The 27,271-nt window shown below is 43.2% G+C and overlaps 1 protein-coding gene and 1 long non-coding RNA gene across 7 annotated transcripts in view; one reads left to right on the forward strand and one right to left on the reverse strand.

Moving 5' to 3' along the window:
- Window positions 1-2,244: 2,244 nt before the first annotated feature.
- ZNF423 (zinc finger protein 423) overlaps window positions 2,245-27,271 on the reverse strand; it is a 265,551-nt gene continuing 240,524 nt past the window's right edge. For all 6 annotated transcript variants that reach the window (XR_011003353.1, XM_068202661.1, XM_068202658.1 and 3 more), the window contains 3 exons: window positions 25,354-25,485; window positions 23,638-23,753; window positions 2,245-2,879 (listed from right to left, as the gene is read on the reverse strand). Coding sequence is in view for 5 of the 6 variants with exons in the window: in XM_068202661.1 (XP_068058762.1) it covers window positions 2,850-2,879; window positions 23,638-23,753; window positions 25,354-25,485 (278 nt within the window). In the remaining variant the exon portion in view is untranslated. The remainder of the gene's footprint in view (window positions 2,880-23,637; window positions 23,754-25,353; window positions 25,486-27,271) is intronic.
- On the forward strand, window positions 19,658-24,280 carry LOC137481148 (uncharacterized). Its single transcript, XR_011003354.1, has 3 exons — window positions 19,658-19,819; window positions 23,455-23,544; window positions 24,007-24,280. It is a non-coding gene; the product is annotated as an uncharacterized lncRNA (long non-coding RNA).

The raw sequence follows: 27,271 nt of genomic DNA on the forward strand, positions 1-27,271 counted from the left end.
ATTAAGCACTCACCCATACACAATAACAACATACCACTTCAGAAGGCTGCAAGCATCTGCCCTCCTTGTTCTTTAGCCCAACCTTTTATCCCCTCACGCTGATGCATGGCACCTGTGTGCCCTCTGCTCCCTTTGGTGGTTGCTCAGTGCCCCTGGGCACTCCATGGCTCACTGCTGTCAGTGCTGCTCACCTGCTTCTCACAGCTGTGCCCACTGGGGATGAGGCTCACCCAGCCCCATCCCAATCACCACAAACTGTGTGCCTACACTTACCTTTCAAAGGCCAGGTGGAAAACCAAACTATCCCTTTACTCTACCCCTGCCCATGGTCAGGGTTCGGGACAGATGAAACATGAGCTTAAGCACTGCTTGGCACTGCTGAGCTGAGCAGGTTCCCAGCACCCTGACCCACACCCACATTTCCATTAACATGGGGAATGTATGCAGCTCCAAACAGGATCCCTGTGTGGGGAGTTCCCCATCTCAGCACAGTGACTGTGCACCTGCTTTTAACTAGTCAGCAGGGAGATGCTCAGACAAAGGCGTGTGCTTCAGTACAGCACTACTAAGGCAGCTCTCCGAGCTGCATGGAAACATCAGTTCAACTCTTGGGATTCGCAATGCAGTACCTTTTCCTGAAGATAGAAACCTACATCTTTTTCATTTCTGAAGGCTTGCCTAGAAGTGATCCAACATCATTTCAAACCAGTCAGGCAAAGAGCCTCCTTTTTCAATATCTCCATTGTAAGAACCTGCTACCTTTCTTTTGGCACGGAGAAGATGGCACATGAGCTCTTTCTACAGCAGCTGCTGTACATTGCCAGCTTTTTTTGCAAAGGCATGTCTATGAGCTTATACTGCAAGACATTTTTCCATTTCCCATCTTAAAGTAGTACAATTGAGTTAGGAACATGCTTCTGTTATGAACAGGAATAATGAATTGGTGATTTCATTAACTAATTTTTCAGCCTGTAAACATCTCTTCTGTGGTTTAGAGAGGAATAATCAGGTTGAAAGTTAACACTCTTTTCTAGAAACAGATCATTTCAGTGTGATTTTGATGAAGAAACAGTGAGCTAGGAATAATCTAGATGCAAACAGAACTGTCCTCTTTGGAATTAAGAAAAGTCATTCCTGGTTTTGTTTTATTAGGGTTCATAAATTTACCACAAGCCACATTGACTTGTGGTAAATAAACTCTGACTGTTCATGTAATGCTATTTCAGCAGAATAAAAACCATCTATCATTTCTCTCAAATAGGACATTCTTCCTTTTATTTTTTGAGAAAGTTGTAACTTTTCTTAAGTTAGGACTGCTCTGGTGCTTCCTGCTGATGGGCTGCCACATCAACAAGCTGTGCCACCCTTGCACTTGTAAAAAAGCTCACTATATAAAATAATTTTGGCATTGACTATATGTCCATGAAAACATATTTCCTACAAAATATCACTTACGTGCTCCAAGCCCAGACATGGCCCAATGACAACCAGTTGTGCTCTAGCTCAGTGGAGCGATTTTGAAAGGCTCTAACTGTGCATGTTCCCATGCCACAGTCTTGCAAAGCCTTGTACTTTGTAGGAATGGGTAACCACATCATTTCAGCTGTCACAACTGCTGAATATTTATGATGATTATGATTCATTCAAGCCAGAGACACCAGGAGAACTCCATCTTTCTAACTTTTCAGAGGTGCCCATGGTCCTTAAAATGACTGTTTACCTGACCTCCTTACCATAAGATAAGTTTAAAAAGAGTAAAAGAAAGCCTGGCAATTGGCTCTGTTGGCATTTACGCAGAGCTACAATACCTAGGGGTCTGGGGTGGGCAAAATATGCAGCCTCCTACCACAGTCTGCAAGACCTGATCCAATATCCATGCATTTGTATACAATGCAGAAAATTTATTTTTGTATTGAAACAAAGAAGCACAGAGATATTGGCAAGGCAGCTATAGGTCTGGCTCTTCTATTCTTGCTGAAAAATTTAAAATATTAATGAGAATTATAAGCTAGCAATACCTTTTCATAGTACATGTTCTTACCTCACCTCAACCTACCGTGGAGCCAGAGAGGTACATCCAGAAGCAAACACAATACCAGACACAGAACCATGGCTTTTGCTTTCCCTCCTCCTGGGCTGCAGAGTGCTCTGTGCCATCAGGTGAGTGATCACTGAGATTCAGCCACCCCAGCAGCAGCAGCAATGCAGGGGGCACTGACAGACAGACAAGCTCTGACACTAAGCTCATGTATTCCCTTTATTGAACTGTACTAGTTATTGCAATCAGATTAAGTCACATTTATAAAGCAGACCATCCAGTTGCACTGAAACCGATTATATTCATTACATAGTTTTAATCACTGTCCGGTGAACTGGCAAATCCAATCAAAGCATTAGTCTTTAATTAAAAAATTAAAAAGAAATATTCAGACAATAGCCAAGCAATCACATCACAATGCACAGTTACCTAAAATTGCAATTAAAAAGCAGTTAACAAAAAAGAAAAAAATCACACCTAATCTTTAACTATCAATATAATACAAGAAGCAACAAAGGGCAACAGCATCAAAGCAGATTTATCTAACACTATAAATTCAGTCAGAAGCAGAAGCTCTAAAGTACACTAGCTGAAGCAGGACAATAAAAAATACTGAGCATGGAATACTTTTAATCTCTTCCATTAATATTCATTTCCAGCTGCTTATAATAGCAGCGCCTCATGGCCAAATCATTAGAGTTTTACATCTGGGTTGCAAATGACACTTTGATTGGATGTAATGTTCAAATGGTCCTCCCCACTGTGCCACCGTCAAGTCTTCTGCAGAGAGGTGTCCTGTAGTGCCAGTGGCTCACTGTGCGTGCTGGCTCAATGTGTGGTTCTGGAAAGACGAAAAAGGAGACATGCATGAGGGGCAGAATAATAGAAAGCATGCCCATACCCTCCCACTCAGTACCATTTATGCAGAGCTCAACATAAAAGCTTCTCAATTATTACAAAACAAAATGCAATAAAGAAAAAGTACTCATAAGTAACAGCTGCCAATATGACATATTTGCTTTGTTCTGACAGATCTGTTAATGCTGGCATGAACTTAGAAAAAAAAATTGCAACAAGCCAAGTATAGTCATGAAGGTTCCCTTTTTTTTTTTTCCTTCTTTCAATATATATAAGGAAAATGGTAACTTCATGAGCAAAAAAAAATGCCTTTAGGGATTCCCTTCACTGTAACAATTAAAAAAAATAAAAATCTGAATCATGAGGGGAACCCTTGCCATATTTTACTCTTTTATTCTCACTCATACCGGGTGCAAGTACTGGCAGCAAGAGACACCAGATTGTGACACACACTTCTCAGTCCAAGAAATACTTCGGCAATAACAGCTGAACCGCCAGCTCAGGCACCAGGGTAATATTCCCAGCAGAAAAAAGGCTGGACATTTAACCCAGAAGTTAAATCTCTTTAAAGAATATACTTTTCTCTACACATTTCTTTCAGCAGTTTAGAGTCTCTTTTGTTCCCTTTTTTCCTTTTGGTAGATTTGTAATAGCCTCAATGTCATCACAGTATCTCACATCAGAGGATGCTGACCTGTCTTGCCATTTTGCGTAGGAGCCAATAAATTGTGGAGCCAACCTCAGAAGCGTATTTTTAGAGCAGTACTGATTCACCTACATTTTGTGTTCTGACTAAAACCCCAGTCTAACACATAAGCTTAGCTTTATTTGTATGATTATCCAATTATTTGAGCAACTAGAGAAGTGGTTCATGGTGAGGTTTTCTTGAGCTGAGTCCCCAGCATCCCCAAATATAAAAATTCATTTGTGCTATTTCAAGCCTAAGCAATTTCCCTAGTCTCCATCTGCCTAATAACAGAGCCGGGCAAGTCCGCCAGCTTGAAGAATAAGTTTTTAAACACAAAATGAATTTTGAATCTAATTATTTATTTACAGTGATGAAGCTTTAAAATAAAGTAAGATATTTTAACTTTTTATAAATCATCTGTTCCTCCTACGCTATCCACAGCTACATCCTGATCGGGATAAAAGAGCAATCCCCGCTTTATCCAGAGATGACGCGTCCCCGATGGAAATCGCCCGTGGAAAGAGCTGATGGGCGGCGGGGCGGTGCGGGCCGGCGGCGGTGACCCCGTTTGCGGCAGAGCAGGAGCGTTTCTGGCCCGCGCACTCCCAATCCACGACCACCAGGTGTCAGAAGCGCTGCTGAGTTGCCGAACCACGGCCGGAGCTCCGGCGCTGCCGGGCCGGGCTCGGGGCTCTGCGCGGAGCCGGCCCGGGCGGCGGGAGCGGCGCGGCGCCACGGACGGAGCCCTTGCGAACGAAATACCAGCTGGGGAGATCACAAAGTCACTGCTTCAGCATAGCACCGGCCCTCTCAGCACACCCCTGCCTGTGACACTGAATATGCAGAACCACAAATCAGAAATTCGTGAATTGACAGCTGGAACTGCTTTGCTGTTAGACAATTTAACACCACCAAACACAAAATCCAATGGCTTTTTCCTTTGATATACATGGAAATTTTCCTGGCCTTAAGAAGGAGTGACCTTTGCAGTGCTGGATGTTATTCTCAAGTCTAACAATGACTTTATGGAGGAGGATGGATGGAGCCCTGCACACACAATAGCAGCTCTGACAAGAAGCTTGCCCACTAAACCTAGCTGGGGAAGCATGAAAATGTGAAAGAATACACAGGCTCCTCTGTGCTCACACACTCCTCAGCATTTTAACAATGGCCATTCCTTGTGCACTTCATTACAGTTCTATTTTTAGGTCATCCTGAATATCAATAAAAAACCCAAAAGGTTTACCATCTTCAAATTGAAAGAAGGGCTATTCGTGGTAGACAAATCCATACTTAGTTAGGCAGTGTCGTTTAAAAGATAATGCACAATCAGCACTGGATGCATGACGCACAGCCTACAGTCAGGGAAGATGATTTCAAACTTGTGTGGCTGCTGCATTGATTACACCAGGCAGGTCAATAAAGGAATGGTATGTGGCTCTAAATCTGATAATGAAGCTTTTATTGTGAGCCCTCCCTCCTCAAACATCAGCTAATAACATGCTCTGAACATTCCCAATACAAGAAATACACTGGGTTTGGGATCAGAATTTGTCAAAGGAACAAACAGATTGTACTCAAATACTGCAGCCATTTAGAGCTGGGTCAGGCAGGAGCTAAGAAATCAGCTGTGCCATAGGGCTAGGAGTTTAAAAATTACATTTTTCATATGCAAATCTTGATTTTGTCTTAGTATCTTGGGAATGTACCATTTATTCCCCATGCATGCATTATTGACAATCAATATGCTGGCTAGTGCCTGGACCATGCAGTAAAGAGACAGAGCCATGTTTTACACAGGGCCTCACAAACAGGTCTGTGTTGCCTATGGACATGAGAGCCTGCGTGCTCTGCATCCTTCCCCTGCCTTTCTGAGCAGATCCTGCTCAAGCCATGGGCACAAATGCCAAATCCTGCACACCCAGGTGCTGGTGAACACTGGGTGAAGGCTAAATTACTATCACTGTGTGTGTTTGAAAGCCCCATAAGAACCTCTTTTTATCCTCTACCACCCATATATGTTTCTCACATACTAAAATGTATTTCAAAACATGCCTTCCAAAAAAATGGTCTGGCAACTTGTCTCCTATTACTAGCAATTGTAATTTCTTATCTTCTTGCTTCTACTCCCCGTACCCCATGCATCTGCAGCTCATTGGAATTGTGCTCTGCAGATGTCAGAAAGCATCTCACCCATTCAGGGCTTATGTCTCTTCTCTCACACGTGTGTTTTCTATATTTGACCCATGGTTTTTCAAATACCTTTATTAGGCACTCTTTTGTGTGCCCAGACACAGAAAATTCCCCTGGCTGACCAGACTTTTGGAGCAATTGAAAATCAAGTATTAAGAATGCCCTGTGCCTTAATAGGAACAGTTTTGACCCCAGTGGAGCCACTGGGCTGTTCCAGGCAGCAGAAGGAAATCATAAAGACCAGAAGGAAGCAAGTGTTTTGAAACGTGATACTACAGGAGTGCTGCTACCTAAGGAGCCTAAGGAAACTTCACCCACCTTTCCAGCAGGAGGGTGGGCTGGCTGAAAACTGCTCGGGTGTGATTTTTCAACTCCAGAAATTATAGTTAGAAAAAAAAATAATTAATGGTGGTTTCCAGAGGAAAATAGAGCAGCCACAAAAATGCAGGCCCTCCAGGAACACTCCTGTGTGTGTGCACATGCCTACCAGCTCCAAGGCCATCCATACACGTGCCCGTCTGGGGCCAGCAGGAGGCACGACATCATTTGGAAGCTGAAGAGGAAAAATGGTTCTTCCCAGCTCCTGTTAGACCCCCTGGTTTACACACAGCTCACAGATGATACCCCACTGAATACATCATTCTGAGACATTATTGCAGCTGGAAAACTCTACAGCAGCACTAAGTCACCTGTCAAGATCAAGTAAGTCACAGCTTATTTATAGGATAAGGTTGGAAAATCTCTTCTTTTCTTAATAATCATGCAAAATGGATAGCAATTCCATTAGCTATGTCGGTGGGAAAAATGCAACTACCCCAAGTCCTGGGGCTGTTGCAGTGTTTAAGTGGAATTTTCTACTGGCTGCAAAATTCCCAGATGAACCATTTATGGAAGTGTCTGTGATCAAGGAACTGGGTGATGGGTTTTGCAGGAAATAAAAAGATTTCAAAGAATGGTTAATTATTGTCCATGTAGATATTGATTGCTCTCCAGATCTTCCCTGGAGACACCCCCTGCCTGCCCTCTGGATGCAGATCAAGCCATTTCTGCAGGACATCCACAATGAATATTTCTCTGTTTTCTTACATGCATGATTATGAAAACACTGGCATGACAATCTCCATTTTCAGAGCTCTGTGTCAAGAAGGAAAGCATCAGGCTTGAAAGATGATCACTTACAACAGTTCAAAGAACTCTTACAAGCTATATAAAGATCGAGAGAAAAAACACACACAAAAAGCAGCACATGATGGAGCAAAGCTCCAAGCCAGGCAGTCAAGCTGGGACTCTCCCACACTGCAACGACACTCACTGCCAACAAGTCACAGGTGTACTACACAGGAGCAGGTGAAAAAAATAAAATGCAACTGTGAGGGGTGTGATAATGGTTTGGGGCCATAACACATCCAGTCTACAGTGCCATCATGCATCTGTTATGGATTTAGACATTTTCTATCAGCCATTTAGAAATACACTATGTGCATGAGCACATACCCCTAAAAGACTGTATATTACACAAAGGTTCAGAAATGGCCTAACAAGGCTGGTGATGCCCCCACCCTCAGGTGAAATTCATATGTCTTTTGCAGTGTTACACAGAGACTGGGACTCTGATGAAAGGCTACAAAGCCTCTCTCCCCTTCCAAAGGCCACTGAAATGAACAGAAACCAGTCCTCAAATAATTTCAATAAGAATTATGGAGATAATAGATTAATATGACAATCAGCCAGCATGAAAATAAACTGGTAAGTAGCCATTGGGTGATCTATTAATCCAAATATTTTTTTCTCAGGGTGTGGGGGTTCCTCCAGACCCAGGTAAGAGCCCAGGTAGTTTCTTTCTGCCTCTCCCCACCTCTGTTCAGGTTTCGATCACCCCTTCAGGCACTGTCTGATTCTAAGCCCAGAGATCAGGGTCATGGCTGGGGAGTACTGGGACTGTGTCTCCTCCTCCCCATTCTCTCTCCTTTTCCCTTTACCGAGCAGGGCTGGGAAACAAGAGAAGTGATGCCTGCACTGACTGCCAAAATGCACAGATTGCCAGACAAAAACTAAACCTCAGACTCAGGCATTGACTTGAAGCAAAGGTTTGTCTCACATTTGAACATATATATTAAAAAAAAAGACAAAACAAAACCTCCAAATTGCTACAAACAGAAGCTAGAGTGTCTAAATATTTATGAAATACCATCTGCAGCAATCTTTTTTCAATGTTTTGCATCTTTTGAATTCAAACTGGTCCAAAAATAAATCTCTCAGCTGTTATTACTCATTACACATCCATAAGCACACACATTTGTGTGCACAGGTACTATTTCCTTTAACAGCAATCCACAAAGATAGATATCTTTATGCCTTGACTTTATAAAGGGATTACTTTAGGCAGAGGACACAAGATGACCCTTGCTTTAGCCATTGGAGATTATTCTCTCTACAGAAAGCTGTGAGCCTTAAATTGGAGCTGCTCTAATCCTAAACTGGAGAGGCATTCAAGGGATGCCATGACCCAGAAGAGCAAGAGGAAAAAAAAAATTTAAAAAAAGACACACAGGAGGAGGACGTTGGGAAAGGAAAGAGAAAGTGGAAAAAGAAGAAGAGCAAGCTTGTTTTACAGGGTGAAATTGTTTATTTTTAATTTTAATTTCTGGTTTCTACTTTCCCTTTGCTATCAGACTCTAAAGAAAAATCACCTTTGCACCCCCTTGCAGTTTGTATGTGCTTATTTTTAGAACTGTTTGACAATTATCCAAGGGTCTAAGACTAACAGATGGCCTGTCTTAAAGCCTCATATGTTCACTAGTTTGCACTTCTGACAAACAGTAAATGTACTCAAGAGTGTGCCATAAACAGGGCTGAATGAATACTCAGAACACAATTTAGTTAATACACTTCATTAAAACTGATAGTGGTAACCAATGTTTCCCATAAAACCAGGTGTTAATTGCCCTTCCAGTTGTTTCAGGTAACTTATGCAGTGACATTTATATGTTTAGATCATAGTTTTTCAGGCAGCACAGTATTACTTCTTTCTTTTCCCTTGGTGTTTTACCCACTACATAAAATGCTTATAACGAGTGAACTCCAAGCTATCATGGTATGCAATAAAAAAAAAAAAAAAAAATTGTCAGGCAAGACAGGTTCACATGTCCCTTCTTTATTTGAAGAGTGCCTTGAAATGGAGGTAGAGGCAAACGAAAGGTGGCACATCCTTTGTGAAAGGCAATGGCTGCCTGTGTTACGGCTTCCTTCATCTCTGAGCATCTGATGACTTGCCATTCGTCAGTCAGTCCCTGTGTCAGCACACTTTGAGATGGCACTTCAACAAATGCAGGTAGAAAGCTGTCCTTTACAAGTTATTGAACCAGGAAAAAAAAAATCATTTTGAGTGTCTAAGAAAATATGCCTGGAGGTTTGTTGTCGGCTGAAAAGCGAAGTTGTCCGTTTCCAATGGAAATAGCGGCTTCTGAGTTACTCTGATGCTCGCACGTGATTACTCCAGGGGTAAATGCGCCTTTCACTGGTACTGGGACACAGAAACACTCATCTGTGCCAGGGCTGAGCTGCCCCTGGGGTTTCTGTACCCACTGGGGAGGATGAGCAGCCTCCCTCAGTGCCTGCTCACCCGGGGGACCGCCTCAGCCCCCCAGAAACCTGCCCGGCTCCTCCGGTGACCGGGACCCGGCACTTCATCTGCCGTCCGAGGGAAGGTTCGGAATTCCTGACATTTACGGTGGGGGAAAGCCGTTCCACACGTGACTGCCTAGTTGCTGCCTGCTTTTTCTGAATAACTCATTTTCGGCGGCCGGCGCGCTCCTCCGCAGCCGCCGGGCGCGGGTGTGGGTGCGCGGAGCCCGGCCGAGCCCCGGGCCGGCTGCAGCGCCCAGCGCCGCACTGCCTCAGCCCCAGCGCCTTACCACACTGCGTCTGCCCTTTGGAATCGGTTCCTCAATTTCCACAGGCGTTTCTGACTTACTCTGGTTTGGAAAATTGCCTTTCTATATGAATACCTTTCTTGGAGTTATTTTTCCCAGCGCCAGCTTCTTCTCATACTCGCTAAAAATTTTTAGTTGATTTATGAATTTGTCTTCTAATTCAGGCTGTTTAGTCCTAATCAGACTTTTAAAACTCACCTAACACACTTTACCCTTTCCACTTGAGACTAATAATTTTGTATCATCACTCTTCTAGATCTGCCATCTCTATTCTTCTGTAAAACTCAGAATAAACCTAGTTGAGCCTATTACAAGTGAACCCCAAGCACAGCCTAAGCCTGGCATAGCCTCTTGTATTCTATTAAATGCCTCACCAAAATGTCTATAGACTTCTTCCAAAAACACTGGGTAAAATGCTGAAGTACAAAAGCAAACTGAAGCCTTTGGGAAAATCTCCTTACCACAGCACTTTGGAAATAAAAAACACAGAGGAATACATTATTAAGAGATAACCAAAGTCTTCTGTTAGAGAAACTAGCTGTAAACACACCGTGATTCACTGAGGCACCCAATGAAAACAAGGAGCTAATAATACCTGTCCTGAGGGACCATATGCTCCTGAGAATTTCACTCAGAAATGCAAATTTATCAACATCTTTGTAGTCTCCAGCATACCATGCACAAGATCAAAAATAAGAAGGGAAGAACCTTACACTTCCTAAATATAAAGTAAGAGGGACAAATTACTGTTGTCAGAAGTGCATGAAACCATAGTATTTTTAGAATACCTTCACTCCTTCCTTAGCCCCAGTGTTACTTCCTGCCTGGATTCGTGAGCCATTTCTGATCCCAAGAGCAGAAAATGGTTTGCAGGATCCAGCACAGTGCTCTGCTGCCAGTGGTGCTGTTTTAACCTGGGCTTGCTCAGCCCATGTTTTCCTGGGAAGCTGGTCCCACAGTCACTCGGGGTCACAGCCATCCCTGATCCTCCATGACATGTCACAAACCCAGCATGCAGCAGCATGAATGCCCTGTGCCCAGCTTTGAAGTGACCCTCCAAAGCTGTCCTCGAGAATGCAAACACTCACCTCCAGTCTGTTTTCAAACCTAAGCTACAGTAAACAGAGAAAGCATCTCCTGCCCACAGGGTCACTCCTTTGCCTGTACTACACCAAAAACCCCAATGCACACCCCAGTGCTGACCTGTTTCCTATCTACTTACAGGTCCTACTCAGGGAAGTAATGTTTCAAAATAATTTTCAAGAGGTAAACCATTTTCCAGGAATCTTTCTTAGGTTTTCCTCTCAAAAGCATGAAATTGATGATTTCTTAGAAACCAATCCAAATCTTATCTCATTAATCCCTCCTTTGGTCTAAGGTAAATCATATCACATAAACCAGTTAATTGTTCACTTCTGCGAGGGCTGGAATCATCATTGTGGAACACGGTGTGCCTCCTCTAAACACCAAATGATTTCCTGATTGGGTCTTTATTATAGGACCAGGATGGTGTCTTTTCAAAAAGTACTTAGAGCAAGAGCGAAACACTTTACATAGCACCTTTAGAAGTTAAAATGCATAGGGCAAAGCTTCACTGAGGGATTTTTCCATGGGAATAGAAATCAACAAAAGCCAGGAAATTGAGAGTTGAACCTAAAACTTGCTCTGCTGTTCTCTGGTATGGCAAGGGTCACTGAACACCATCTGATTACTTTTTGCTGTTTTTTACCTCAGCACTAGCTAGGTATTCCTGGTATTAAGGACAGGTTTCTGTCTTAATGGTGAATTTTAAAACAAATTAACAGGGGCAGGTCTCACATTCATAATTTAGGCAACATCCTCCATTGAATGATGGGAGCTGCAGCTGAACCAAGTTCCTTGAGCTAAATAAGCAAGTGTGGACAGCCAGACTTGACACAAGCAGCACCTGCCTGCAGCAGGACCACAGCCCTTCAACCACTAATTCCTTTAAGAACCAGCAACTAAAATAAAATTCCCTCTAATGGAATACTCATCTGACAAATTGTATTGCCTTGTGTTATGGATACACTTTTCTTAGGGGCAGATAAATATTCCTGTCACGTGGCACCCACACACTGCTCGTGCTGACAAAACGGCTGGTCAGTGACCTGTTGCCTTGGACATAATGGTTGTTATTGCTGGTTTCTAATTTCAAAAGGGTAATAAAAATCTTCCAATGCAAGTAGCTCTGCTATAACATAGCAAGGCCATAGTTACAGAAGTGCTTTACATGCTGCCCCATTAGTGTAGATGCCACCAGCACAGCAGAAATCTGCAGACAGGGCTGTGCTTAGCCCACTACCCACTGCCACAAGGAATTAACCCTGGAGGAGCTAGGAGTGTGAAGGAGCCATGCCCAATTTGTTCTTGTAAGCAAAAGAGGGGTCAAAATATCACCAACATGAGCCATTTCCTCCAAGAGATAGAACAAAACAGCAAGGCAACATTGCTATGGTATGTGTGCAAAACAACTGGGTTAAATGGGATTTTCCAGCCATTGCTACTTCATTACAACAGTGTCACCTGTCTCAGGAAAATCTGCCTTTTAAACAGCAATATGCCACATCTCAAACAATTCTGATTTCATGCAAAGACTAAGAGCATGTGCCGGCCCCAAAGGAGGACACATTTTTCAGAAGTAAATATGTTCTAAAACAACCTCGCTGCTCCTTTTGGAGACACAATAATGTAACACACCGATGACAGATATGCCAAACCTCAATGCCCGTGGCAATTTATTCAGGTTTAACTGTGCAGCAGAAACAAATGAGGAGGCTGGGTGGTCAGGCAGGAGCTCTCCTCCAGGGCTGGCACAGTGTGGGCACTGCTTTGGCCATTCCTGCTTGGTGCAAAGCAAAGGCAATGGGGTTCTGGGGACACGCTCTGCATGGAGGTGACCTCTGGGTGTCCATACTGCCTGCCCAGGATGTGGCACTGAAGACACAACACACTCCACAGTGCATCAGCTCAAGCGCAGCTGAGTGATAAGCTCAGGACTGCTGCTGCCAAATCTGGTCTGGCTCACGCAGAGTTGGGGTGACAGAGCCTTGCTGAACCCAAGCTGACCCCGCACAGAGCCATGAGCTGTCTCTACACTGATCCCATCAGCACATGCCATCTCACTCTATCATCTAGATTTTTCCAACAAAGCCCTGTCACCTCACTGAGGATAGACAGTTTGGTGTCTCATAAGTTATTCCATTAACATGAAACATGAAGGGAACATTAACAATCCATCCACTGGCGGTTACTGCCCAGGTCAGGTCATTGCACATGTGCATCCAGCCCTGCACCAAACACTCCCATCCCCTTCTCATTTTGCATAAGCAGAACAGGCACAACATGAAAAGAAACTGTATTCTGAATTGGTTTTCCTTTCTCCTCTGGTCAAAGGGAGATATAAAACTACTCTCAAAATACGATGTCAAAGCAAGGCGTAATTAGTCTAAAAACAGTATACTTTTTAGTATACTTTTAGTACTTCTCTGGAAGGAACAACAGAAGGAGCAAACAGCAAGGCTGTTCCAGGCTTGTTTTCAGATCCCTGAGATGGGCTGGACTGAGACTACTGACAGCCTTCCTGACAGGAGCATAGAGGTGCAAGCAGTGACAACCCTATACACACAGCCCGGTGCAGAAAAGCAAGTTGATCACTGACTGTCTAACAATTCCTTATCCTTTTGCTGTTCTCAGACCTAATTTTTTTCTGGCCACTCATCATGCTTGCTCTATGCATCTGACTTCACAGAAGAATGAGAACAGGTAAGGCAGGGAGGAATTAACAAGAATCTCTCTTATGATCTTTAAAATCCCCCTGGGAAAACTGGCCCTTGGGATGGGGTCACAGGGCAGGACCCCCATACTCGGCTCTCTCCAGCAGCCAGGGCTGCTGCTCCTGCTGCCTTTCATTGGCTGAGGAGATAAATCCTAGGATTACACCCTAAATCTCTTACTCTGGAAATCAGAGCTACACAAAAGGGCTTTTAAATTTCTCCATGAAATTATTTTTCAAATTCTTTTTAAGCAGTAAAAGTGATGGGGCCTCCACCATCACCCCAGCAGTAGGCAACAGCAGTACAGCATCACTCCAGGATTTCCTGTCTGGAGTCTAGGCTTCACATCTGAAATACAGCACACACACAGCATTTGTATGACAGAGGAAACACAAGACGCTTGCCACACATTTATTATCTTCCCGGGGAAATGATATAGAGGACAAAAGAGACTATATTTACTCCCTCCCCAGCTGCTTTTACAATCTAATAATTTATTTCTCCTAGACATAAATTTCAGATTTAAACGAAATCCCTGAAACCTAAAGATGCCACATGGTAGAGGCTAGGGCAGTATTTCTTTCTGTTTTGGAGATGGAGTGCTTAATGCATTGCTCAGTTAACCAGAAGCCTTAAAATTTAGGGGGGCAGGAGTGGAAAGAGACAAGCAATTAGACTGTGGCAGACCCTAGATGCAAATACAGGTGACTGTGATTACTATCTTCACACACAGAGTTAAAAATATCTGGTTATTGAAAATTATTTTCTCAGTCCACAGGGTTTTATTTAGGTTTAGGCTGAGATGTTTATTTTTTTCTGCAGCAGCTGTACTGGGGATTCTTTTACAACATTTTCCTTACATAGAAGCTATATATCATTCACATTTCTGAAAGCTGAGTCGATTTCTGTGATGTAAGAAATCTTTGCAATTAGAAACAAACATAGCTTTTTTCTGAAAAATAAAATATCCAAACCTTTCAACTAAGGCAGCAACTAAGATAGCAGTGCTCTGAGGGCAAATGTAAAATTCCAGGGTATAAATTCATGTTAACTGTTACAAATATATCCATCTGTTCAGAGACTAACTAGTGACTGAAACTGATGAGTCCATTGAAATGTAATTTTTGAGTCCACTAGCGTCTGTTCTCTTCTAGTAATAAAGTAAATGCTTTTCAATAACTCTGCTGCTTTTCAATGCCAATTTCCATTTAAGTAGGCTCAGGTTCTCTCTAAAAAAAAAACCCTAAAATTAAAATAGCAAATGCCTTTTCTTTTCAAAGGTCAAACTCAGCTTTTAAAGAGCACACAACATTTCAGCAAGGCAGAGAGGACAAAACTCCAATCAGATAAATGGGCTGTGTAATGATTGAGAACCACGGCTGCCTCAGGTTTCTGAATGGGCTGTAGCATAGAATTTGGCACAGACTGATGTTGAAGCTTATATCTCTTTTACTGCAGACAAGAAATCCACTGAAATATATAAATAATGAATGTGGCTGGGGATCTCTACTGGTACTATTGCTGGTTCTGCAAGATGCAGGAGCAGAAACATACACTGCTCAATGTTTTTGTTATTAGGGAATCCTTGTTCTCCAACAATAAACACAGAATATTTTATCGGAAATGGCTTCTGCAGCACATCCAATATAAGTTTCAGCTCTCTAGAAGTGCCAGCAAATTGCAGAAAGATAAGTTACAAAGACGTACCTAATTTGCTGTGATGAATTGTGTGCATGCTTCAGTGATCAAAACTGCAGCTGAGACCTATTATATTTAATGATCTAGACATTTCTTGTGAAAACACTCAGGCATATACTGTTATGTCTGGACAAGCATCCCCATTTCAGTCTTTGCAAGCAAAGGAAGAGACTGAACTTTTAAAAGGATGCTGTACAGCACCCTCGATGAGCGCTTTAAAACTGAGGCTGATCAAGCTCCACTGTTTTCTTTAAATAATGCTTATACTCTGCCCTTTCCAGTGCAGCATCCCTCTTCCTTTGAAAAACAGTCAGTTCCTCTGGATGCTAGCGACACTTACAGGAGGCAATGGAGCTAGTCTGTGCTCAGACCCCAAACTATGCTCCACAGCAGCTGCTACAGCAGGGGAAAATCAAAGGAGCGGGATCAGACATCTCTTCCCACCAGCAAAGAAAATCTCTGACAAGACATTTCAGAGAGAAAACAAAAGGAAAATAATTATTTGTCTACATGTTACACAAGCGTTCTGTTTCCATTTTAAGGACTCTGCCCTGCTTACAAAGGCATGTGCTACCCAGCCCGGCAGGGCCAAGCAGGGGTGGCCGGTTGTGCTGTCCCTGAGGACACTGCTCCTGCACAGCCAGCTGTGCCATGGCCACGCTCACAGCCCCACAGCTTATGGCCCCTGTGCTCCAGCCTCTACAAGAGCAGCAGGAAACAGGGCTTCCTACCACCCTCCTGTGGGGACAGGGATGTCACCTTGTGAACACGTGAAGGACTTTGGAATAAAAGATCTGATCCAGGGCTTTATGTCTGCCTTCTTCAAAAATTTTCCTGAATGGAACAGGGTACAATATCCAAACTTGCCTTTCCAAATTTGCAAAACAGAAAAAAAAGGAAAAAAAAAAAAAAAAATCAGAAAATGTGCTGGTAAACTTAATTCATTCATGGTTATAAGAACCACAGAGATCTGCAGAGAAAATCCACAGAATTTTCTTGCTATATACATCCAAGAGCTCATGCTCTCCCTCCCTGGTCAGTCTGAACCTCTTTCTGTCATTCATTGTTCAAGAAAACACAGCAAAACATAAACACGTGCTTTTGACTCGAGAATTAAGGATTTCAAAGTGCTGAAATTTTCATTCACCTGAGGAGCTGCTAAATACTATCACAGTGGTAATTTGTGATAAGTGTGGTAAAGAATGAAGAAAAGGTATTTGTTAATTGTTGACATAACAAAATTAATTTTCCATCCATAAACTTTTTCTCATCTCTCCTGTGAGCTCTGATGCAATGTTACTGACTGGCACTGCTGAAATGCCAACTTGCATTTCTCATCCTTAATTTCTCTCTAAATGTCATTAGTAATTGTTATTGCCAGACCAGAGAGTGCAATCTGGTCTTTCTGAAAGAAAATCCATTTCTCATTTCTTCTCCTGTGCTTCCTCCTTTCGGTCAGGATAGATGTTTAACACAGCCCGTGTGCTCTGCTTCCATGAGGAGGGGAATGCATTAATGTATCTGGAAGTACAACATTCCTGCTTTATTTATTTACATATTGTATGCCTGGATCCTTATGAATATCAAATTGTATATTCAGAAGGGTCTTCAAGCACATCTTTCAAGAACACTAACAAATCTTAATTGAATAAAGCTAACAAGTAGGGGAAGGGAACACCCTTTAAATGTGTGCATACAGACTCCTCTCTGGATGCTTCCATAATTTAACCTTTCTGGTGGGCAACAATGCTGTCAAATTTAAAAGCATATTATATGATTTTCCTCTCTTTTAGTCACATGGAAAACAAACCTCTTCAGTGAGATGTGTAAACTAGTCTAGCTTTGGCCTGGATTAATGGATCACCCTCATTGCCCAAAAAGCAAAAGCGTTTTTTACCACTAAGAGGGGAGGTGAGCTTATACACCTGTGTGCAAAGGAAAACCTGCCAGTGTAAAAGGCTAGCTCCTTGCATCTCACAGTGTGTTGAGCCAGAGGTGTGTACAATTATGTGCAGCACCTACAAAATTTGGTCTCTGGTACTTAGAAACAAGCAGCACCTTGGCACGCTGAGTCAGTTTTAGGGGGGACTCTGTGTCACGACAGACCTTTAACAGATCTCCCCATAATCAGCACATTTTACATTTTCATGTCTGCATTATATTTTGTTAGGTATATAAAGTAATTAATTCAAAGCTAAGCTACATTTCCCTACCCATTAACTAAAGGCATCTTATCTCAAAATAAATAGACATTTGAACATTTCCAGCCAGGAATTGTGCTTTCAATAAACACAATTGATGCATATACATTGTCTCTTGGCGGCTTACACTCCTGCCCATCTGCTGGGATGGCATGGTGCCTGTGCAAAAGTTGGTTGGACCCTTGCCCTAGGGCATAGATGACAGGCAACAACGGGTTTAGCTGGGCAGCCTGAGCAGCAGATCCAAGTGCCATCTCTGCTGGAGGAAGCCCCGTCTGTGTGCCAGCACTGCCACATTGGAACGACATGCCTCCTTACACTTGATCACACATGTTGACACTTGGGTGCGCTTAAGTGCATTAATGACTAAAACGATGCCGTTCACCTGGCTCCCTTCTTTTTTTCCTCCACTCTGCACGGCTGCTGGGTTTTCTGCACATGTTAATGTGAAGTTGTGTGCACTTTGTTAGCCAGGGCCAGCCACAGAATGGCCCTAATGTTTAAGAAATGAAGGAGGGGTTTTTGTTACAGGCCATGCTGCTCCAGTGCCAGACATACCTTCATCTCAGGTGAGAGATCTTTGTGCCTCTCACTGAAGAGACCTCAGACAGGATGAAGATGCAGCAGTATATTGATCAGAACCATCTTTCCAAATTAAAACACTACACCCTGGCACTACACCACATAAAGGGCAATTCAAGATTTCTGCACCCTCCTTTGTGGCAGCAGAGGGGGCCACACAAAGAGGCCACGCGGTCTGGACTCCGTTACTGCTCCCACAGCCCCAGCAAACACCCCCTGCCTGCCTGTGTGCAAGGGAACAAGGTGCTGCCTACAAACCACACAGGGGTACGTGAGCATGAGCAGCCCTTGCTCTTACATTAATCTCTGTGCATGTCAGGCCCAGGAAACCTCCAGCATCCCCTGCACGGAACCCCAGCAGCTGCAGACCCAGCACCAGCCCTACTTAGTCTGCAATGGAGCTTCTTAGCTTTGGTCCTTATCAGAGCCTATCCCTAACTCTAAATTTGCAAACAGCCACGTATTCCTCCTCCTCCTCTGAATTTAAACACACACATTGAAAACCAGAGACCTTATAGGTAAAAACTCTTCCCTACTGTGAAAACAGATCACAGATAAAACTTGTGGTTTTGCAGTCCATAAAGAACACTCAGGCAGGCAGACTCAACATGATGGGTATGTGCCTACAGCACTTTTAATTTTTAATTATTGTTAGTTATAATTATCTGACTGCGTCTGAATGAAACACAGCAATATGGCTGAAATAGATTTTGGTACTCTTGTAATTTATTAGCTTTGTAACTACTAATAATTAAAATTTAACAATACTCCAAGCACCATAGCAACTTTTTTTTTTTTTTTTAAGAAATGCTAGCCAAATCTGCTAGGATAACTGACTAGTCATTTTCACAATTTTAAAGAAGGAATAACATTTTAAAAAAAGTAAAAAAGAAGGAAAAATAGCTAGCAGGTTCTTAAAAGCCTATCAAAACACAAAATGCAAAGATAAAAAATCAGTTTTAAAAGAAAAACAAAAGGATGTTGCTTGCAGAAAATTAATTCTACACATGATTTTGTATGTGCTCTGTGTGAAATTTAGAAAGAGCTTGTGGTCTGTTTTCAGTAAGAAGCTCTTGGTCCTGAAAAACAGCAAAAGTTATATCAAGTCAAAGCACTGCCTTGAGATAGAGTCACATTTCAGGTCCCATTTGTCCTGCCATCCACACACTCTCAAGGAGAAACATTTCCTGCAACTTCCTCAAGATACCATGGAATTGCCTTTCTCTCACTGCCTGAATGGACACTGGAGCCCAGAAACACTGAGATACTGCACTGCTGCAAGCACACAGGGCTGGCTGGAAGAAAAATTTTACTTCTACTTAAGTGAGCTTTCTTATACCCCCAGAAAGTAGGTAAAGTTCATTTTTCAAATAGGAGCTGGAGATACAGCTGGGTACAGACTTAAAACTGCTGAAGTCCTTTTTCAGTGCTCCACTGGTGGTGAGGTGAGCCCTTGGACACAGCCCTGCAGACTCGCCTGCGGGCGGGTGGCTCACAGCCAAGCCCAGAGGCTCTCGCTGCCCTCCGTGCTTCGGGGGACACTGCTGTACCCAGATGGCCCCAAGGCCCACTGGCATGAGCAGGTCCTCTGTGTCCCCCGCTGGGTCACATCAGACCACAGGGCAGCTCGCTGTGGTGCCCCCTCACCTGGGCAGGTCACAGTCCTCTATGTCCTCACAGCCCTGTGGTCTGGTGTGGCACATCTAACATCAAGCTGACATTAAAAGCAGACTTAAAAAGAGAAAACCTGCTTAGGGCTTGATCTGCTGTAATCAGCAGAAAAAATCCCAAGGACTTTGATGTGGACCCAATCATGCCCCTGGAGGACATTCATGGTAAATCATTATTAATATAATGAGTGCAATTTCTGTGCAGCAGCTCATTCCTGTTTATGGATATATGAAAATTGCTAGCTTTTCACATAAAATAAAACGAGAGGGGAGACAGACCACAGTGCTTGCCAATGAGCCATAGTAGCTCCTTTTGATATGTGTACCTTTAAAAAACTGGGCATTTCAAATGACAGCACATTCCTCCAGTGAAGCTCTCTTAATTTAGTGGTTTGACATATCTCCAAATCTGAGCAGAAAAGAAAGCCCTTTATTCATATCAGGCAATAAAACACCTGAACACCTGTGCTAGGAAAGACCTGGCAGGTACCCTGCTCCCTTGGTACCTGGATTATTTGCACATTGTTTATTACATCCCTTGCTTTAGTTTTCATCAATTGTAATCATTTAGGAGGAAACAGTGTGATTAACAGTACACAAGCAAACAGCAGGAATTAATCCTTTAAATACAAATACTTCACCGGTTATGTGATGGCTCCTTGGAAAAGCAGTGTGGCAAAAGAGTACACACAAAAATCCTTCTCAAGTTTTCTCTGAAAACCACTGCTCAGTCACAATTTGTTTAGTACAATTCTCGATGTAAACACCTGAGGAGGGATCTCTCCTTGCTGTGAATCACACCACAAATAAAACTCTCAGGACCCATTATGTGTCATCACTTCTGACCCATCTTTGGGGCTGGCAGGGTTCCCTGCTATGTTTTAAACAGCAAAAATCAAAACTTCACTTGTCAAAGAGCAAGCTCATCTGCCACATCCAAGTGCCCATGGCTCCAGCTGGACCAACAGCTCCCAGCACAGCTCCTGGAGATGGGGATCTGTCTGAAAGGGCTCCTTCTGCTCTACATGTGAGGAAACCCCAATCCTTCACCTCTACACTTGTTTCAGTGAGCATGTTTCAGTAATGAATGAAATGCCATAGCCTTGGTGTTTTATATATGAGCTATAAATTCACCCTTTTTCCAGGAGAATTTCATGATATTCATAGCTGTCAATTGTACAAAGTGAGGACGTGAAAAACACAGGGCTGCCAGCCTTTCCTCTTCTGCCCTAAGGGTGTGTGGGGTTATCACATATACTCGTTCCTTTGTGCTTCATACTTAGCCTTCCCATGTTTTATTTCCTTATTTCCAGTGAGATAATGTAAGCAGTTAAGTAGCATTCTGTTTTCTTTTCTTGTGGCAATGTCATTAAAGTAACGTCACTGACTCATTGCTCCAGATCCTCACCAAAATTCCCACCGTTTAGAAAGCAAGTTCAGTTCCTCGGAGCGTTCCTAAGCCTTGGTTTTACAGCTCCATCAGATGGTGTGAGCTTCAAAGCAAAAACCTATATTAAAATACAACTACTAGCTCAGCAGCACAAAGAGGGTTTGATCACTTCCAGAACATTAAGCTACCAAAGCAGTATCTGCACCAGCCACTAGAGGTACATTTACAGCAGCATTTACAGTTTCTCATCACATGGCACACATATTGTTCTAAAAAAATGACCAAAAATCAGCAGGGCTAGTTCATGCCAGTCCGTGACAACTCTAAAAGTTACCCTTTCCCTTTGCTGCCTGTCATTTTCCCCACCTTCCTTGTTTTTCCTGCTTTTCTACAAGCACCGCACTCTGAATTTCTTCTTGAAATAATTGAATGCTCAATTTTTTAAAACACATTTTCAGTGGTTTCACTTGAAAATACAAAGAAGGAAAACAGCGCGTAGGTTCAGGTTTTGATACCAGTTATTTCATGCCAGTAGGAAAGCAAGTTCAGAACTGAACAGTCAAATTCATCAAGCAGAACCCCTTGATGGAGGCTGATTTGCCCACATAAGATAATTGCACAGTTAAAGACACAGAAAGGTTTATGCAGATTTAACCCTAAGTAGCAGTTGAACAACTGGTTCACTAAAATAACACTAAATCTTCATTACTCAACAAAAATATAACCAAGGGCTGAGGAATTTAGAGCAGGCAGCTTACACACCAGAAACTAATGAGATAATCATGCCAAGGCAGACTTGTTCAAAAGTCTTACACATTTCTAACTGATTTATACACATATTTTGTGTCCTCCTTAGCTACAATATTTGCATTAGTAAATTCCCTGGCATAAAGCAAACACACATTTCTGAGTCACTACTGAAATAAAGACTAAAACTGTGCAGCTAAGTATTGCATTTTCATTCAGCCAACATCATTCAAAACTACTAATGTAATTATTATGAATTATTATAAGCAGAAAAATTTTGAGTGCAGAAAAATCCTGCATAAAACCTGAAAAAATTACAATCCTAATTTATATTATTAAAGCTGACATTTGCAGCAATTGTGCAATGCACAAAACTTCAGAATTGAAACATTATGTAATTAAAATCTGTAATTGCAAAAAACAGGCTGCTTAGACTATAATTTAACCAGGTTCTCTTTATTTGATCATCTGATTCTAAAGGTTAATGCAGTGGCCTAGGAAGCCAGTGTTCCCATTTTAATTGTGCTGGCATTTTGACCAAACACCACTTTTAGGGAGATATGGGAGGAAAAAATCAAAGCTGTCTTTGCAAGCCACTGCTGCCTTCATAAAACGTTCATAGTGAGAACACACAATCCCAAAATCTGCTGACTTTATTAAAATATTAACAAGGTATAGTTAAAACTTTTGTACACTTATGCAAATCAGGTCGCTAGAACAAGGGAAAGGCGGGATCCCCTGGGAGAAAAAAAATATAAAACCAACAAAGTGAAAAGATCAGCCATCCTTCCACAGCATGACAGCACAACACAAGAGGCAGCAGCTTGGGAATTCAGCAAGATAAATAAAAACCCTCCAAACTTTAAGTAAATTGTGGTTTATAAAGCTAATACATTTAAATGAGGCATATGGTACCATTCAACAGAAAGACTGCCTTTCCCAGGGGATGGGAGGGGTGATTTTGGTGGCCATGCTGCACAGGTGAGATAAGGTGTGAGGAGGCCAGCCAGGGTGGGCACCTCCCCACGAGCTCCCTGCCAGGGCAGGCTCTGGGCTCCACTGCCCAGGAGGAGCCATGCACACACACATGGAGGTTCAGTGCCTGTGTGGGTTCAGCACCAAGGCTGTTGGTGGGGTTTAACCCCCAGCCTCCCTGCTCCAAGGAGGTCTCTGGGGCTAGTGCTCCACCCGTGCCTGCAGCAGCGTGCCCAGCTCAGGGTCCAGCCCCTGCAGAAGGATTTGTGCCCCGGGGAATGGGTGTGAGCCAAGCACTGGCTCTGTGGGGGCTACCACTGCTGTGGCTGCAGCCCCCAGTGCTGCCAGGGAAAGCGAGGCCTGGTGTGCAGAGCCACAGCTGGGCAAGGTGCTGCTGCCTGGGAGGAGCCTCTGCCTGAGCATCGTGTCGAGCTGCACCCACCCACACTTTCTCATACCTCAGCGGGGAAAATTCCTTTACTTATGATTTAGCAGCAGGGAAGGGGATGGGGCAGCTACCATTTGCTTAGTCTTTGTATGTTAATCAGTCCCTAAATTATTAATGGAGGAAAAGAAATTATTTACAAGGTGTTTGACGTAGACATGTAAGGATGTAGCAACACCACTGTCAAGAGAAATACTCATAAATCATGATATCTGTCTTGTCTTATTTATTTATTTATTCCAGCCATGCTCAGAGACCTTTTTCTCCTCCAGGCACCCAGGGAGGCAGAAGGAGACTGAGAGACTGTTTAAGGGCAGAAGAGACCATACCAAGGTTGGGCACCTTTTCTAAATGCTGCACAAGGGTGACAGCTGCACAGAGAAATCAACAGCTTTAGCTTTGTTTTTACTCCTGTTGTAAACATACCTGAAGCTCTGTTTGAAAGAAGAACTTCTGTGGGCACTGGGAACAGTCATAAATTTTGTCTTCCTGCCCGTGCACTGCAAAGATGTGCTGCTGCAGTTTGTTTGCCTGTACAAAAACTGAAACAACACAGCACAGTTAGTTAAGATTGCTTTGTATAAGGCACCTCATCTCAAACTGCACTTCAGAGTCTCTGCAACTGTAAAAGGTCCAAGGATATCTGCCAGAGAAGTGCTGATACACATGGTTCAGCAGAATTTCCTTACAAGTAGTCAATTTAGAGTCTCCAGGCTGACAGTCAGCTTACTTCTAACAGACTTTACATCCTGTATGGATTTTTGATATTTCACATAAAGCTAACACTGTCCACAGGTAACTGGAAGAACTCAGCCATCAGACCAAAGAGAGGACGTCACTGCTCCTGTGGGGAGCCCTGGGCCCATGGCAGGTGCATCAGATACATTTTTAATGCAGGACAACTGGGCCAGGAGAAGCCTTGATGCCTGGTCTGGAAGACACGTGGCCCAGAACAGCATTTCTGGCAGAAATGTGAATCAGAAAGGGCAGACTTGCCACAATTTTTAGGTCTTTTAAATAGGTTGTCCATTCAGTATAAAAGAAAAAGATTATTGTTTAACATCACAAATATCACAGCATCTGCATTATGATTCTGGATTGACAATTATTCTGACTTTACTGAGGGAAATTTTGAAGTGTATTTTGAAGTACAGAACCATAGCTTTAGCTGGTTAAAAAATATATCTATATCTGATTTCATTTTTGTCTCACTTTACATGAATGGTCATCTGTATGTGAAAATGGCTTCTTCAGCAGAATTTAACAAATGCATCCAAAATTTTTTACAGCACATTTCAGAAAGGATCTATTAACTCCAAGCTCACACAAAAACCAGTTTCTGAAATGGTGGGCCAAACCCTAAAGAAAGTAGGTTCACCTTACTCCCACCAACATTAAAGGAATAGCAGGTGCTGCCATGCCCCTTTACTGACAACAGGCTCACAGTGACACCTACATAATCCTTATCTCTCAAACAGATTGGAAACGCAGATGTTAACTACTGTGTTGAAGAGAGTATAAAAGTCAGCCTTTAGCATGCACCCTGCAGATCCTGGAAAAGCAAGAATCACCCATGATCATTTGCACTGATGAGACAGCTTAAATGATCTACAGAGAAGGAATACCTAGTAGGCTCTCAGACAGGCCTTAGAAATGTGCCACTGTAAGAAAACTGGGTTTAAAAAAAACCTCTGAGAGAGCAGCTGGCAAAACCATAGTTGTACAATTTGGTTTTATCAAACCTTTACTCCCCTTTACTCAGCACTATAAGCAGACCATGAACCACCTGGCCTTTAAATAGTCCTTGCTCAGGTGAATAAGGGCTTGCAAGAGCAGGTACATCCTCTGCAAGTCCTGCACTTGGAGACACATAGCACCTTTGAGCCACAAGGCAAAACATAAATGTTTGGAGACGTGGGGGCCATGCAGAGCCTGCTGCACGTGGCAGTGCTGCTCGGTGTCAAACACCACAGAGCTGCTTGGCAGAGCGAGCCCCAGCTTCAGACAGAGGATATTTGAACATTTCCAGGCACAGTATTTCTTTTTCCCAGGGAAAGGAATACAGTATTTTACAAATCCCCCGAGTGTCATTTCTGGATCTAGCCATGCACGCTGAGGCTTGTCTTGGCCTCCCTGTCTTACCTGTGAAACAAACAGGGCATTTGAATGTGCCTCCCATCCCCTCAAAGCTGTGCTCAATCAGGTGACACAGGAGCTTTGCCGGAGAGTCAAACATCTGGTTACACAGCTTGCACTCATGATTGATGCCTTCCTCTGCAAGGTTCAAATGATACAACTTGTTAGTGACACAGCAGATTAGCGTCGGGGAGGCAGCAGCAGGCGGCGGGGAGCGCCTGTGCTGGCACACAGGGCCCCCAGGACCCCCAGCCCCAGAGCAGGAGGAGCTCAGGGGTGCAGCCCCCACATCCCGGCTGCAGGGCTCCATCCACCGGGAACCCACGCGGGGCTCCCAACAGCCCTGCCACAAAGGGAGAGCAGCCCTGCTCTGGGTGCAGAGGATTGAAGAGTCAAACAGCATTTAAAAGTACTTTAATAGCGTGAATTCAGCCAGCAGTGCTGACAGAGGGCTGAAGTGATGTCTTCACCTCAGAGTACGCTGCAAACATACAGGAGAGGAAGGAACTGGTGGAGAATAGCAGGAGCTGAAAGAAGAGTGTCAGTGTAAATTTTTTTGTACTTCTTGGCTTTTTACAAGGTGTAGAGAGACCACTGAAGGTATTTAAATGTAATTTGATAGCGGAATTTCCTTGCCATGTATCTTAAGTACACAGGGCCCATTTTAGATGCCTCTGTATTCTAACTGAACTCAGTGAAATAGCAATAATTATTACTCTTGGTTCAACCCTAACACTTTTGCAAGATGATATACTTCTCTGTTTATTGAAGTTTGTTGTTCTGGGTGCAGTTGAGCCTTTTTTTTTTGAGGTACTGAAGTCATATTAAAGCAATTTTCACACATAAAACTAAACAATGCTTTGGTTTTCTTGAAGGGAGGGAGGGAGTTGCAGAATTTTAGAAAACATAGCATAAGCTTTATAAAAATGAGAAACTACCCAAAAGGTTTTAATACTATGGTTGGTTTCTGCAAATAACTCCCTGAAAATGTGTCTTTCCTTCACTGTGGCAGCACATGAACTTCTCATGAAAACATATTCTAAAAACTAAATAAATTCTTTCTTTTGTTCTAAACTCATCTTTATTTTTACATCCTCAAATATCAATGACTGTTAATTTTTAGTTCCAAGATTGCTAAGAAATGACTACATTACCCCATGAATTAATTCTTGCCAAGTACATTTGGCTCTTACGAATAATGTGAGCCCTCAGAAGCACGGTCTTTACTTACAGTTGCTTCAAATTAGCTTTTTCTATTTTTAAAGGGGCTAAACAGAAGGAAAGTATTGCCTGCTATGAAGCCTTCGGTACTCTAAGGATCCCGGGGCCCCTGTACAAGGCCTGGACAGTGGAGAGCTGCCCGTGCTGCCTCTGGAACCCTGTGGCAGTGGGTGCCCACAGTGAGTGCTGCACCAGAGCTGCCTGGGGAATGGGGAGGAGGCGTGGGGACAAGTAAACAGGTGGGTTGGGAAGGAGATAAAAAGAGAAAAGGAAAGAGCCAGGAACAGGAAGATGAAAGGGCTGGTAGCTCCGTGGCAGCAGCTCTATGAATTCCCTTGGGAGCCACAAGCAGGGACTGGGATGTTTCTAGGACGCGACGAGGTTTGCAATGCTCTGCTCGCACAGCCTCCACGTTGCCCTCTCTAATGTGTAGGTTTCCAAACCAGGCCCTCTCCCCTCACTGTGGCCTAAGGCTGGATTCTCCCACCAGGCCCTTGCCTGAAAAGTTCTGGCTTTGTGTGAATTTTGCAACCTGCTCCGGAGGGGAGAAGAGATGGGGAAGGGACATGAGCCTCATGCTGAGCATGCCCAGCCACACCGCTGTGTACAGCAACCAAATGCTGCAATAAACCCGCAGAGGACAAAGGAGGAACTGGGGGGAATGGAACAAATGCCTTCTACAAATAAATCAGAGAAATCATGT

Source organism: Anomalospiza imberbis, chromosome 12 (genome assembly GCF_031753505.1).
Source record: "Anomalospiza imberbis isolate Cuckoo-Finch-1a 21T00152 chromosome 12, ASM3175350v1, whole genome shotgun sequence".
NCBI lineage: Eukaryota > Metazoa > Chordata > Aves > Passeriformes > Viduidae > Anomalospiza > Anomalospiza imberbis.